At 52.9% G+C, this 15,898-nt stretch overlaps 1 protein-coding gene across 1 annotated transcript; it reads left to right on the forward strand.

The window, feature by feature from the left end:
• Nucleotides 2,210-3,407, forward strand: LOC8155434 (aquaporin PIP2-5). Its single transcript, XM_002489169.2, has one exon. It carries the CDS (start codon nt 2,293-2,295, stop codon nt 3,139-3,141), a length of 849 nt encoding a protein of 282 aa, XP_002489214.1. The 5' UTR covers nt 2,210-2,292; the 3' UTR covers nt 3,142-3,407.

Here is a 15,898-nt window from a genome sequence, read left to right on the forward strand (position 1 = left end):
AACAAGTTGTGCATGCATTACTCAATGATGGGCAAATGACTAATAAAAAGAAAAAAAAGCTACCGATGATTTCTAACCGTTAATGCAAAGCTATACTGATTCATGCATGGCAGCGCTTTTGTGCATGTTTGTATGATTCCGTTTCATGGAATTATGAAAATAAAGTCACTGCAGATTTGGTGTTCGCAACATGTGATGTGGTCATTTAATTTAAATTTGCTTGATCAATAATTTCCTATATATAATTTATTCTGAAAAGACGTATGTACATGTGCACATGTATACATTGCTTAAACCATAAGCAAACATGCACGCGTATGTGCTTTTACCAAAGGAAAAAAAAACGTGCTAGTCATATACAATATATGTGGCACCGACGACCCCAGTCTGGTCACACCCAGACCGTATATATGTCGTTTTGTTGAGCATCGGAACAGGTTGATTAATAACATATATGCCTGCATTTGTATAGGCATAAACCTGATCTTTTGGATTTTTTTCCTAACTTTTTTTGTTTCCTAATTGTATTTGGCGGATTAGCCTTTTTCTCATTTTCAATAAAATTCCAGTAGGGGTTTTAAACCTCTTCTGTTTCATAAAAAAAAAACATATATGCATGCATATTGTGCGTGGCCTGGATATAGATTTTGTACGATTTGATAAACTTACCACCACTACCGGCCTCTTGCTGTTTGTATGTGAGATTTGCTTTTAACTACTGTTTCTAAGAACAAAGTGGGAAATAAAGTACTGCACCATGATATATGCACGACATGCTATATTTTATTTACGTCTACGGACGACGAGAAACGTGCCCCCAACCAGTTATTACCAGTGTATTGAACAGCTTGAATTGACGTGGAAAAGTATATATCAGCTTGTCTGTACGTATATATTGTCATGCCGATATTTAGCTTTTAACTATTTATTAATACCAAATAAATGATCCTAAGAGTCACACCATTAGGTTTATACTTTGGTCGTGGAAACTATTCATAATGTGCAAATCTTTATACGTCGTCAAATGATTAATAAACATTGCTCTAGTCAAAATACATTGTGATTATTTTGAGAGCTGAGACCATGCATGTCAGTGTTTGTCTGACCACAAATGTATGACTCGTAAGGCTAATCCTAATAAGTCAAAATTTATTTTGTTGTTTGCAAGAGCGCGACATTAGCAAAAATAATCAATTCATGCTTGGAAAAACCTTAAATGCTGGTTTCATTTTTTGTGTTTTGCATGTTCTTGTTCTATTTAGTTATTCCTTGCGTCTCAAAAAATAAGTGATGTTTTAGGTGAGTCAAATAATTTTAAATTTAATCAAGTTTATATGAAAGAACATTAATATTTATGACATCGTAATATAGAATAAAAATATATTTCATAATAAATTTAATGATACTTTATTGGTATGAAAAACATTAACATTTTTATATAAATTTTGTTAATAACTTAAAATGGTTTGACTTAGGATAAACTTAAAATATCACTTATTTTAGGACGGAGTATGAGACATTTTAAGACAGAACAGGTAAGTGGGCTAACTACCACAAGACATAACCCAAGTGCAAAGTACCACCAATAGTATCACCTAAAACCGCTTATGTGTTACCCTCTTAAGTGAGAACAAAACTCCTATTGGGGTAAAATAATACTACGTCCGGTTAAAACTTATGATTTTTAGCCCTGTTCCAAGCAGTGGCGAATCTAGCCGAAAACATCGTTGGGGTCATCGGGGTCAACTTCACTATATGATATAAATTTTCTTATGTTCAAACAGTATTTTACAAAGGATTTTACAAATTTCGCCGGGGTCAGCTGACCCCGATAAACCACCCTAGATTCGCCCCTGGTTCCAAGTCAAATATTCTTTTTGCCATCAATTTCTACATATTCATATAGTTTATTAACATGTATATTACATACTACGGAAATATTTCTCATGGTGAATGTAAAAGTGTAGATCTTATGATTGTTTTATCATACTTGTAGCCCACTAACAAATTAAGCACTTGATTGTCGTGGCTTCGTGCTTTGGTCTTTTAAGTATATCTTTTACTCCTAACAAATATTGTGTTTTATTTAAAATCAGTGTGTCTTACTACGTGAGAGCAACTTAACAATACTACTCATCATCAAGTGGGGTATTTTGAGCTCCCTCCACTATATATACCAGTCCCAGGTGGGTTGAAATGCCTCGTCCTCGTCCATCTATCAACACTACACACAGGCAGGCCGCAGGCTTCCTTGCCTTCTGTAGTGAGTATAGTGACTAGCTAGTTCGTTAGATGGATCCTTGTCACCAATCCATAGAGACCGCAGGCGCGAAGGACTACAGTGACCCACCCCCAGCACCATTGGTCAACGCCGGCGAGCTGGGCAAGTGGTCCCTCTACCGCGCCGCCATCGCCGAGTTCGTCGCCACGTTGCTCTTCGTCTACGTCACGCTGGCCACCGTCATCGGGCACAAGCGCCAGGCCGAGTCCCAGCCGTGCGGCAGCGTCGGCGTGCTGGGCATCGCGTGGTCCTTCGGCGGCATGATCTTCGTGCTCGTCTACTGCACCGCGGGCATCTCCGGCGGCCACATCAACCCGGCGGTCACCTTCGGCCTTCTGCTGGCGCGCAAGGTGTCGCTTGTGCGCGCCGCGCTCTACGTGGTGGCGCAGTGCCTGGGCGCCATGTGTGGCGCTGGCCTCGTCAAGGCCTTCCACGGGGCCCATTGGTACCTTCACTACGGCGGCGGCGCCAACGAGCTCTCCGCCGGCTACTCCAAGGGAGCCGGTCTGGCCGCCGAGATCGTGGGCACCTTCGTCCTCGTCTACACCGTGTTCTCGGCCACCGACCCCAAGCGCAAGGTCAGGGATTCGCACGTCCCGGTCCTAGCGCCGCTGCCCATCGGATTCGCGGTGTTCATGGTGCACCTGGCCACCATCCCCGTCACCGGCACGGGCATCAACCCGGCAAGGAGCCTGGGGCCGGCCGTTGTGTACAACCAGCGAAAGGCGTGGGAAGATCAGTGGATATTCTGGGTCGGCCCCCTCATTGGCGCTGCCGCCGCCATGATCTACCACCAGTTAGTTCTCCGCGCCGGCGCAGCCAAGGCCTTGGCATCCTTACGCAACAACTACCATATCTGATGATCTCATCCATATATCTTATTGTCGTCGTTCGACCACCGGTCGGCACGAGATGTTCTAGGCGTGCATGCATTCCGTGTCTCCAGCGTTTGCATCGTGTGTCCATTCCGATTTCACCGGCCTGCATTTCAAGCTTCAACTATTCGTTTACTGTTTATTGTGCTGATTTAGGTCCAGTGCAAACACTTTGCCTATTTGTATAATTCATCTCATGTCTAAGGTTATTTGTTTATATATTCATATATAAATAATACTCCTCGCAAAAATTCCGTTTCATCACCGTAGCACAAACATTTTACAAACAAAACTGAACAAAGCCAAAATTTCGTTTGTCTTTGTACAGTCCTGACATGATTAAGCTCTAGCTTGCTCTAAAATCAGCCCGATATCTTGTAATCCTTCATCCGTAGGTCCTTCCACACGCGTTAACACTACTGACCCCTATTGCACTCGGCAAAAGTTTCTTGGCCGAGTGCCACCTAACGAACACTCGGAAAAGCCTTTGCCGAGTCCCATGTCAGCACCCGGCAAAGCTTTTGCCAAGTGCCACATCAGCATTCGGCAAAAAAAATCCGCCGTCAACTGTGACAGCTTCTTTGAGTGTCCAATGTGTGCCACTCGGCATGAGTGCCAGTTTTTTGCACTCGACGAAGAAACATTTTTTTATTTTTTTAAATAACTCTTTGCTGAGTGCCAGTATACTGCACTCGGCGAATAAACAATTTTTTCAAATAACTTTTTGCCGAGTACTAGTGTACTGCACTTGGCAAAGAAACATTTTTTTATTTTTTTAAATAACTCATTGCCGAGTGCCAGTGTACTGCACTCGATGAAGAAACATTTTTTTATTATTTTTAAATAACTCTTTATGGAGTGCCATGTTCCTAGCACTTAGCAAAGCTGAGAACTGAGTTCTATGTTGCTAGCTTTACCGAGTGCCATGGATTGGCACTCGGCAAAGGCTTTTTTGCTGAGTGGCACGGTTGACGGTACTTTCACTATGACTTTTGACCATTAAAATCATCAACAAAGGTTAAGTTTTGGGGATAACACCAAGCAACTAAGTAGTGACATAGGTACAATTCACTTGGTTCCACATGTATATGTCATTATTTGGATGCAGGTGGAAACAACCACAAATCAAGCCTGATCAAGCTCAAATGAAGCAAAGATGATAAAGAACCAAAACCACCACATATCAACAAAAGATTGAAGATGACAAGTGGAGACATCATGTGGAGCAAGGTGGTGGGCCAACCCCCCAAAGTGTAGGTCGGCCGACGTACATTTGGTGGGCCCCCACCTGGGCCACACTCTTAGAGCTATAAATACCCCCATTAGATAGCCTAGTTAAGCATGATGTATCTTTGGAAGAGCTACTCTTAGTTAAGTATGAGAATAGAGGGGAGAGAGTGAGGAGTTCACCGAGGAGGAGTCCCGGTTTGTCGGGAGTCTTCTTCTAGGAGCGCCTCAGCAAATGTTTGTCAGCCTTTCTTCTAGTTGCCTTTTCATCTGAGTACTTCTAGTATTTACTTTCTGTCTTAGTTTATTTTAAGTATACAACTGGCCTATCTGGCACATTGCTTTGCCTTGTGTGAAGTGCTTAAAACCTTAGCTAGGTCTAGAGTAGTAGAATTAGTGTAGACATGGTGTCTAGACTAAGTCTGCCCTTGTGGACTTCTTGTTACACCTGAAGAACGCCAGCAGCGAAGCATGACAGGCCTCTGCTGGACATTAGGATTTCTCTTCAGTGTGTTGTTAGGCAAGTTGCAAAATAATAGTTGGCCTGCATGGTAGCTGCCTAGGGAAGTGTTTCGCCACACCCTTTTCACCTATCGACCACAGTAGGAAGGGAGTTAACTCTCAAGTATACTTAGGATAGCTTAGCGAGAAGTCAAATACTAGAAATACCTCTCTACCCAATCCTAAGCCCTTTGATCATCATCCGACGACTCAATTGGTCTAGTTAGTCCACTTCTCGTTCCCTATGGAAAATACGATACCTGGAATACTCCTGGTGATGTGCTGCATTGACCACCGTCCGCTTGCGGTAAAAACCGTTTGCCACTTCTGGTGTCACACAAGAATTTCTAGTGTTGTGCCAAGGACTGACAATCCTAGGTAGTGACACTAAGAAGAGTCAACAAGCATTTCTAGCGCCATTGCCGGGGAACGGTAGCTGGTCAACTAGACTCAAAGTCGTCAAGTTATCCTTGTTTGATTAGAACCTTTACCTATCCCATGGATCAAACAACCCTCTTTGACTATGCTGCTCCATCGGGCGCTGAGCTGGAGCCGCCTAGTTCTTCTCAGGCTATTTTGGCTGTTTGTTATGAGCTTCGCCCAAGTCTCATTGCGATGGTTCAGGAGAAGGATATGACAATCCCTCTACCCACCTACATGATTTCGAGCAGCTTTGCTCGTGCATTCACATCCAAGGGATGAGGCGAGTTACCCTTAAGTGGAAGCTCTTCCCGTTCTCTTTGATGGGAAAATCCAGACGGTGGTACTCTCGCTATGTAGGTAGTGTAGACGGAGAATGGGAGAAGCTGCAAGCCAAGTTTTGCCTTACCTACTTCCCCATTTCTTGTGTGGCTTGTCTCCGTAAAGAGATCCTAAACTTCAAGCAAGAAGAGAAGGAATCTCTAGGTGCGGCTTGGGCACAAATCATAGACTTAGCATCCTCAGGCCTAGACTTAGCCATAATTGAGCCAACGCTAATGCAGCATTTCTACCTCAGCCTTAGGCAAAGTTCCACACAATTCCTGGATCTAACCTCAAGGGGAGCATTCCTTCATTTACCAATTAGTGAAGGTAGGGTGATCCTAGCAACCACACTAGACAACACCCCCTACACTGATGACCATAGTGATGCCCCTAAGGAAGACCAAGCCCCTAGGGACGAGACCTCGTGAGCCGGCGCTACAGTAGCCACATCACAAGCTGTCGAGCCTGAACCACAATCCCAAACACCTCCAAGGGAAGAAGTGATTCATCCCTTGGAGTATCCTCTTAACATCGAGACGGATCTGTCGGTGTTTTCCCCACGGGGGGTCACACCAATGAGTAAATTTGTATGCGTGCTCCCTTTTCCAGATGGTGATGCAAGAAGACACAGAGATTTATCCTGGTTCGGGCAAGAGAAGGCCCTACGTCCAGCGGGGGAGAGAGATTTGTATTATCTTGCACCTAAGTGCTTGTACAGGGGTGAATACAGGCGTGGTATGGTGTGTGTGTGTGTGTGTTCTTCCGCGTATGAGCGTTGTCCCGTCCTATTCCTGAGTCCCTCCTTTTATAGTTCCAAGGAGTGACTCAGGGTACATGCGTAGATGTCAGAGTAGGGGTCGATAGCAGCATGGAGCGCTGACCTACGTGAGGCTTCCGTACCGGCATGACTTCGAGCTGTCCCGTCTTAATAGCCTGGTGATGATTACGCGTGCCCCTGCATTCTGCTATGTGCGCCGTCTTGTGCTGGTTCAGCGGTCGCATGCTCGTACGGTAGAGCGGCAGATCCGGCGGGATGGTTATGGTGTTATCAGTCGCCGTTCCACTCGTCTCTAGGAAGGAACCCCGTTTGGTCGAGGGTCGGACGCCGTGTAACGTGGCGATATCCGGAGCGCTGACCTTGAATGTCTCGAGGGGGTCCCGATTAGACGTCCCATCCTTGTTTCCCGCGTCCTGACATGCCCTGGGCCGTTCGGTGGGAAGGCTGCAAAAAGATCGATGGGACGGATGCCTGTTCCCTATCACGCCTCCCGTGACCTGTATGTTAGGTGGGGAAGCGTCAGGCGCATTTAATACCCCGGCTCGCATGCGCGCGTCAGGCGGCGGGCGGCGTCCTTACGCTCGACGCCTCCCGGTTCGCGTGAGCCTGTTCCGTATTTGACGGTAACCAGCGCTCGACGCCTGATCGATTCGCTCGACGCTATTTCCGTCTTCGAGGTTGCGGCCGTCGATGGCAGCGCACACGTAAGACCAGAGCGTCGAATTGAGGGCCTCGACCTGCATACGGGCAATCTCGTAATGCGCATCGGTGAGGGTACTCCTTACTGATACCCTCGACAGTAGCCCCCGAGCCTCCATTTGAGCGCTAGCGCTCGAGTGGAGGCTTTGTTTTGCGGTCGAATTTCCGTGGGGGCGCGCGAGCGACCCCACGGGGGTAGCCCCCGAGCCGTCGGAGGAGTTTTTGACTCCTTCGAGGGTTTAGTCGTCTAATTCGCAGAAGCGCTTTCGACACCAGTGGTGGGAGGTTCTGACTGGCTCGTTTTGCCCAGGGGTTTCGACGTACTCTCGATAGAGCGAGCGTCTTCCACGCCAGATTGAGTTCCTAGCGGGTAGTCCAAGTGAGAACCTGTGCCCCTTTCGAGGGGGTCAGCTGTAGCCTGGAGGCGTTCTCATAAAGCGGGATCGACGTGGTCGGGGATACCAGTCTCATTCGGTAGAGTCCGGCGGCTCGATGCCTCCCGTCGGGGGGATTCCTCTCGAATGTCTCGACCCTACCTTGGATATCGCCAGCGAGCCCTCGAGGCGGGCCTCGATCTTCGACCGCTCGCTAGGGATCCCTGACTCTGGCGCTCGAGATCGGCTGTCGAACCCTTTCGGCGGGCCAGCCATCGACCTCTCGAGACTCTCGCGGGTATGCCCCTTGGCTTACAAGGGAAGGAAGTGGCCGTGGCGGTTCGCCTTTTTGCCCGTTGGGCGTGCCTTTTCAGGTGGGTGACGTTACGAAACTGCGTCGGCGTGGAATTCGGAGCGCCCCGCCTGTGTGGGGAAAGAGACGGTTAGGTGGCGCATTTAAGGGAGGGAGTTACCTTATTTATCGGATCTGTCCGTTGGCGGACTGCTGCCTATAAATACGTCGTGGCGCCGCCGCCGTTCTTCTTCCTTCCGCCTTCTCGCTTTCATTCTCTCGTTGCCTTTGCTTTCTCGCTGCCTCACGCGCTCGTGCACCGCCTCGAGCGGCAGCGGATCCATCGTCCTTCCAACCAAGATGCCTGTGAGACTTGTCGCCGCCGACGATTGGCGCCCGTCGTCGATGACGGAGCGCCGGTTGCTAGAGCTGGAGAGTGAGGGACTCTTGCGCCGCCGCACCTCGCTGTCGTCGCCAGAGTGGATCGCGCCGCCGGCGAGTCACGGGGAGCCCCAGCCGCCCAAGGGCTACGTGGTGTCGTTCGCCAAGTTCCACCGCCACGGCTTGGGCGCTCCCCCGAGCCGCTTCATGCGGGCCCTCTGCTTCCACTATGGGGTGGAGCTCCAGCATTTCTCCCCAAACGCCATCACCGTCGCGGCGGTCTTCGCCGTGGTGTGTGAGGGCTACCTGGGGATGATGCCCCACTGGGATCTGTGGCTCCACCTCTACAGGGGCGAGCTTTTCAACGCCCCCACCGGAACCACCGGCGTGAGGAAGCACGTGCGGGCCGGGTGCCTCAACCTGGTGCTGAAGACGAAGAAGACGGAGAGGCCGCGCGAGTATATCCCGGTGGGGCTGTCGTCGAACCACGCTGGGTGGGACTCCCAGTGGTTCTACTTGAGGAATGACGACGGTGTCTTCCTCGCTTACACGGGCCGTCTGATTACAGAGCGCCCGGACAACTGGACGTACGGCGTCGTCCAAGAGCACCAGTCGCGGCTCGACCCCCTCCTCGACGCCATGAAGAAGCTGCGCCTGGAGGGCCTGTCCGCCGCTCTCGTCCTCTCGGCCGTCCATCGTCGAAGGGTCCTCCCTTTGATGTCTCGGCCGTTGAGGATGGACGAGATGGGGCCGGGCTTCTCGTCCCGGGATCTCGAGGCTTGCCGGATGTCCAACGAGGCTCTGGCGGACGAGGAGACCGCCGCTCGAGTTAGGTCAGCCATCGCTGGCGACTTCAAATCGAAGCACGTCAACGGCTTCCCCATGAGGCCTGACGAAGGCTCGATTGACTTGGTATGCCCTCTTCTCGCACATAGCTCCGATTCTGGATTTTCCTTGATTCTTCCCTTTTTTTTTTAAACTCTCCTTTATTCTGACAGGGACGTATTGATGTCCGTCCTTGAGGCCCCCTGTGAGGGAGGACGAGGTCGATCGTGACAGGCGGCGCCAGTCCGCCGAGAAACTGAAGTCCGCCAAGGACTCCGTAAAGAAAGGGGAGAAGAAAAAGAACCTCGATCGCCAAGCATTGGAGGCACGTCGAGCCAAATCCAGGCAGAGGGGGGAGCCTGAGGAAGAATCCCCCAGCGACGAAGACGATGATGATGAGGACAGTGACGATTCCGAGGGGATGGCGTCACGTCTTGACTAGATTCTCGAGGGCCCGCCTCGAGGTGACGTCGATGTCCCCCGGACGGAGACTCCGATGGAGGGCCCGAGCGGATCCCACCGCCCGCGGGCCGTCACGCCCCCTGCGCCTACGGCCGGTCAGGTCGCGCCGCGCCCTCCCCTTGCGCCCAGGGGGAGTGGCCATGCTAGGCTCCTGGTGACGGGGCCTCTGACTCGCGGTCGGGCCGTGGCCTCCGAGAAGGGAGATGCCGACCGCAGGAGCGCCAGCCCCGATGCTCGTCAAGCGGGAGCTGTCGCGCCAAGGCCAGTGCCTGCCCTCGAGGGGCCTGGAGCCTTGGCGCGAGGTGGCTCGAGGCCCTCCGGTCGGGGCACTGGGAGGCGAGCTGTTCTTCCCGTGGGGTAAGCTCTTCATCGTTGTGACTTTTGTTCTCCTATTCCCTTGCGTTTCCTTGTATTCTGGTCTTTTCATGCTCGTTCCCCTCTTTCTAGGCTAAAACGGACGCTCGAGCAGGCCCAACCCTCGATGGCGAAGAGGCTCAAGGCAGGAGTAGCCTCCAAGGAGCCAGGTTTGTTGTTTGTTTCTGGGTCTCATGACATTCTTGCGTTGGTTATTACAGTGACCGACCTTTACTCTCTATTTCGCAGGCTCCTCCGACTCTCAACCTCCGGCCGACGCTGGGAGTGCTCCGTCTCGTCCCGAGCCTACTTCGACGGTGTCGACGCGTGACGAGGCGCCCCAAACTCAGGGGCAGGAAGGAGCCCCTGAGCCCCCCCCGACTGGGGGTCGAGGCGGACCCCATCACCATCAGCGACACGTCGGGTGGTAACGAGGCGTCCCAACCTATGGAGGAGGAGGCGTCGACCTCTCTCATCTAGGGACGGACTCCCTGGCCTGCTAGCCTTCGAGCCCTCGAGGAGCAGAAGGAGAAAGAGAAAGAGGGGGAGGAGCGGGAGCTCGAGGCGACGCGGCCGCCACAGGAGCTGCGGCAGCAGCAGCCACGTCAGCAGGAGGAGCAGCAACAGCAGCAGCAGCAGGAGCAGCAAATGCCCAAGGGGCAGCAACGGCAGCAGCAACAGCAACTGCAGCAGGAGCAAGGGGGCCAAGAGGAAAGGCCGCTCGAGCCCCTGCCTCAAGGTCCAGCCCAACCGGCACCGCCGGCGCCGCAAGAGCCCGACGATCAGGGGGAAAATTTGCCGGTTTACCGTCCTCCCACCCCAGCGTGGCTCCTCCCGGGAGCCCCTGCCGCGATCCGGGCAGAGTCAGGGCGAGCGGACGGAGTAGTGGCGCTCGCCTGTATGATGCGCACCCCCACCGACCCTGAGTCCGAGATCAAGAGGACGATCTACGTCATGGACGGGATCGCGCCAGGGTTCCTCCGGGAGCGTCGGGCGTGGGAGGACCGTTTTCCCTCCGAGGAGGATGAGATCGGGTCGTCGGGAAGCAAAGACGGTACCTGGAAGATGGTGGATGACGACGGGCGGTTCCCATGCCTCGTCGACCTGTTCTTGCGCCACGGGGGCTCCCTCGAAACCGTCGAGAACCTTATCCGCGGTGTCAAGGCGCGGGCTGATCGGGAGATGGAGAACTGGTGCCCCGATCGGATTCGTATCCGGACTTCCACCGATCCGTCCGAGCCCAACATCTTCCTCGATGACAAGAAGGAGGCCGAGAAGTGGGAGCATGTCGAGGAGCTCCGCCTTTGGATGAAGCACGTGGTGGGGCTCCTGTCGGACATCATCAACAACAGACTCGGGCCTGCTTATTTTGTAAGTGTCTTTCGGTCTTTGATCTCCATGGAGCCTTTTGGTTTTGTGCTCTGACTGTTCGTCCGCTGGCTCGCAGGATATGAAAGAGACCTCCCGCATCAAGTCGAGCTTCATCCACGCCACGCGAGGCGGTTGGGAGCAGCTCCCCATCCTCAAGGATCAGCTCCTCGAGTCGCAGGAGAAACTCCTCAAGGCTTATAAAGACCTCATAGCGCTCGAGGAGGAGAAGAAGGCGAGGGAGGCTGCCTTGGTGGAGGCTCGAGAGGCCTCAAAGAAGGCAGAGGAGGAGACGACGCTGCTGTGGGAGCGGGCTCTGACGGTCGAGGAGGCTGCATCCAGAGCCTGGGAGGAGGCCCTGTCCTACAAGAGCGTTATTGTGGACCTGGACAAGGAGAAGGGACTTCTCAAGGCCGACCTGGACTCCCTCCGAGAGTCCTTCCAGAAGATGAAGGTGGAGCACGTGAACGGCGAGATCGCCAGGAGCGCCGCGGAGGAAGCCAAGAGGAAGGCCCTCGAAGATCTCGAGGCGGAGCGGGCTCAATCCCGCAGGCTTTCTGACGAAGTTGAACGTCTGAAGGGAGAACTGTTGGAGAAGAGTGGGGCCATTGCTCAGGCTGGCAAGGTGATCGAGGATCTCCGTGTCGCCAACACCGAGCTGGCCCGTTCCAACAGAGAGATCGAGAGGGCCAACACCAGATTAGTCGGCGAAAACACGGCCCTGGAGGAGAGCGTCCGCGGTACGTTTCCTTTGTCGGATTTCTTTTTTCGAGGTGTGCTCGGTTTTTCCTAAAGTCTCTTGTATTGGCATTTGCAGGGCTTAAGGACGAACTCCTAGCCGCCCAAGTCGAGGCCCGTAATGCTAAGGCCCAACTCGAGGCGGACGTTGCTTTGAACCGTCGTGTGCGAACGGCGATAAGCGACCTCTTGACCTCTTGGGTGGTCGAGCCTATGGACGAGTCGAGGGAGGGAGCTCGAGGCGACGCACTGGTCGACCAGCTGTGCTACTTAGGCACGACGCTGAGAGACCGAGTGCGGGACGCCCTCCACATCGGGGTGAAGCGGGCGATGGCAGTTGTCTGCTCGGGCTTCTCCTATGACATGGAGGTGGTGTCCCATGGCTTCGTCACCGACATCTCCAAGACCGACGCGGAGAACGAGGAGAGGCTCCACGCCTTGATCGATGACGCGGAGGCTCCTGGGGAAAGGCTGGCTAAGCTTTTTGAGCCTGAGGTGCTTCCTCCTGAGACTGGCTCGGGCTCAGGCGGGGGTGGTGAGGATCGTGCCATGGACTGAGGCCTGCGAGCCTGCGCAGGGTGCCTGGGGCCCCTTGTATAATACTTTGTCAATATGCTTTTTAAATGACACAGTATCTTTTTGTAATTGCTGGGTGTTTATTTGTCTTTCCGCTCGAGGTTCTTTTTATTCTTTTTATTTCTCTTTGCGCCTACGTTTGTATTCCCTGTTCGATCTTTCGTCAAAAACAACCTCGATCACCTCAAGGGTAAGGAAGTGAGTAGAGTTTCACTAGCCCGGGGGCTAGGAGTTCTCAGGCTCGTTGTCCCTCGGCCTTTGAGGGGCTCGAGGCGCCTTAGCTACTCGAATCGTGCAAGGTTTACTAAGTAAGAAGAGGAATTTTCTTGGTTTTTTCGACACTTGGGGGGGGGTCGTCCCCCTGGTAGCCCCCGAGGGGGTGTCGACTATGATGGGTCATAGTTGGCGCCCCCTTTTAACGTCGAGATTATGACTTGTAAATTCTTGGTACAAAAAGATGTTGCTTGAGGGAAAGACTTCATTTATTCATGCATTCGTTTACAGAGTCTTGGTACAAAATGTACGTTGGAACGTAAGTTTTGAACTTCTAGGGGTAGAATCGACGTAGCTGTTCAATGTTCCATGCGTTGGTGAAGACCGCCCACTTCTCGTCCGCCAGCTTGTATGTTCCTGGCTTTAAGACCTCGGCCACCACGTACGGGCCTTCCCATAGCGGGGTCAGCTTGTGGCGTCCTTGATTGTTCTGCCGTCGTCGTAGGACAAGGTCGCCCACGTTTAAGTCCCTCTTGCGTACGTGTTTGTCGTGGTAGCGTCGAAGCTTCTGCTGGTATCTGGCAGAGTTGAGGAGGGCCATGTCTCGAGCCTCCTCAAGCTGGTCGACCGCGTTCTCTTGAGCTTCCTTATTTGACTGCTCATTATATGCCTTGAGCCGAGGAGATCCATACTCGAGGTCCGTTGGGAGCACGGCCTGAGAACCGTAGACCATGAAGAACGGGGTGTATTTGGTGGCCCGGCCTGGCGTCGTCCTCAAACTCCATAAGACCGAGGAAAGCTCCTCGACCCACTTCTTGCCGAATTTCTTTAGGCGATTGTAGATCCTTGGTTTGAGCCCCTGCAAGATCATGCCGTTGGCACGCTGAACCTGGCCGTTAGTTCGAGGGTGAGCCACCGCGGACCAGTTCACACGGATGTGATGCTGATCGCAGAAGCCTAAGAACTTTTTGCCGGTGAACTGGGTGCCGTTGTCAGTGATGATCACGTTAGGGATTCCGAATTGGTGTATGATGTCGGTGAAGAAAAGGACGACTTGCTCGGAGCAGATGTTGGTGATGGGTCGAGCCTCGATCCATTTGGAGAATTTGTCGATGGCCACCAGCAAGTGGGTGTACCCTCCTTTCGCTTTTTGCAGGGGCCCCACTAAGTCGAGTCCCCACACCGCAAATGGCCATGTGATGGGGATCATCTGAAGAGCGTGGGCGGACAGATGCGTCTGTTTGGCGTAGAACTGGCATCCATGACATGAGCGCACGAGCTCGATGGCATCTGCTACGGCCGTCGGCCAGTAGAAACCTTGTCGGAAAGCGTTCCCTACGAGGGTCCCTGGAGCAGCATGGTGGCCACAAGCCCCCGAGTGTAGGTCCTCGAGTAGTTTCCGGCCTTCTTCCACGGTGATGCAACGCTGCAAGACCCCCGTCGGGCTCCGTCGATATAGTTCGTTGTCCTCACCATAGATCACGTATGACTTGGCTCGTCGAGCGATACGGCGGGCCTCGGATCGATCTTCTGGCAGCCCGCAGCGGATTAGGCAGTCGTGGAACGGTGTGCGGCAGTCGAACGGTCGACCGGGTCACTGTTCCACCTCCATCACCTTTGCTGCCATCAGCAGCGTGTTGACGGTGTCGGTTGGCTGGGCGGGAGTGGCATCGACGCCAGCCCCCGAGCCCAAGTCGACGGATGGTTCATGGAGATCTCTCGAGAGCGTGTCAGGTGGTACCGTGCCTCGGGTCGACGCGATTTTGGCGAGTTCGTCAGCTGCTTCGTTGTAGCGTCGGGCGATGTGGACGAGCTCGAGGCCATGGAACTTGTCCTCGAGTCGGCGGACTTCTTTGCAGTACGCCTCCATTTTCGGGTCGAGGCAGCATGAAGTCTTCATCACCTGGTCGATGACGAGTTGGGAGTCACCTCGGACGTCGAGGCGTCGAACTCCTAGCTCGATGGCAATCTTGAGACCGTTGACGAGGGCCTCGTATTCTGCGACGTTGTTGGATGCGGCAAAGTGAATCCTGATGACATACCTCATATGGACGCCCAAGTGTGAGATGAACAACAGGCCAGCCCCGGCCCCCGTTTTCATGAGTGACCCGTCGAAATACATCGTCCACTGTTCTGCCTGGACCTGGGTCGGGGGGAGCTGGGAGTCTGTCCATTCCGCGATGAAGTCCACTAGGGCTTGCGATTTGATGGCCTTGCGAGGCGCGTAAGTGAGAGTCTCACTGATGAGTTCGACTGACCATTTAGCTATTCTTCCCGTGGCCTCCTTGATCCGGATTATCTCGCCCAAAGGGAAAGACGAGACCACCGTGATGGGGTGGCCGAGAAAGTAGTGCTGCAGCTTGCGGCGGGTGAGGATTACGGCGTAGATCAGCTTCTGGATTTGGGGGTAACGTACCTTGGTCTCCGAAAGCACCTCGCTGACGAAATAGACTGGGCTCTGGACTGGCAGCGCATGCCCCTCCTCCTACCTCTCGACCACCACTGCTGCACTGACGACCTGGGTCGTCGACGCAACGTAAAGGAGCAGTGGTTCTGTGGGTTGAGGCGGGACCAAGACCGGTGCTGAGGTCAGCATTCTCTTCAGTCTCTCGAGAGCTTCCTCGGCCTCGGGGGTCCAAGAAAAGCGCTCGACCTTCTCCAGGAGTCGGTACAGCGGTAACGCCTTTTGCCCTAGTCTCGAGATGAAACGGCTCAGAGCCGCCAGGCATCCCGTGACTCTTTGTATGCCAGGCATCACTTTCTCGGGGTTGGCCTCGATGCCGCGCTGGGATACAATGTAACCCAAGAGCATGCCTCGAGGCACGCCGAAGACGCATTTTTCGGGATTGAGCTTGATCTGGTTGGTGCGTAAGCAGCTAAAAGCGATCTCGAGGTCCTGGATCAGGTCCCCTCGCTGCTTTGATTTGACGACATTGTCGTCGACGTAGGCCTCGACCGTCGACCCTATGTGTTCGCCAAATACGTGGAGCATGCAACGTTGGTACGTGGCTCCCGCGTTTCGAAGCCCAAACGGCATGGTTACATAGCAATACATCCCAAAAGGCGTGATGAAAGAGGTCGCGAGCTGGTCGGACTCTTTCATTTTGATTTGATGGTACCCAGAATATGCATCGAGGAAAGAAAGGGTTTCACATCCCACAGTAGAATCGACAATCTGGTCTATATGTGGTAATGGAAAAGGAACTTTCG

The sequence above is a fragment of the Sorghum bicolor genome, chromosome 1 (genome assembly GCF_000003195.3).
Source record: "Sorghum bicolor cultivar BTx623 chromosome 1, Sorghum_bicolor_NCBIv3, whole genome shotgun sequence".
NCBI classification, from domain to species: domain Eukaryota; kingdom Viridiplantae; phylum Streptophyta; class Magnoliopsida; order Poales; family Poaceae; genus Sorghum; species Sorghum bicolor.

What these genes read in the sequence shown, in the direction of transcription:
- LOC8155434 (XM_002489169.2), top strand. Translation starts at nt 2,293, where the DNA reads ATGGATCCTTGTCACCAATCCATAGAGACCGCAGGCGCGAAGGACTAC.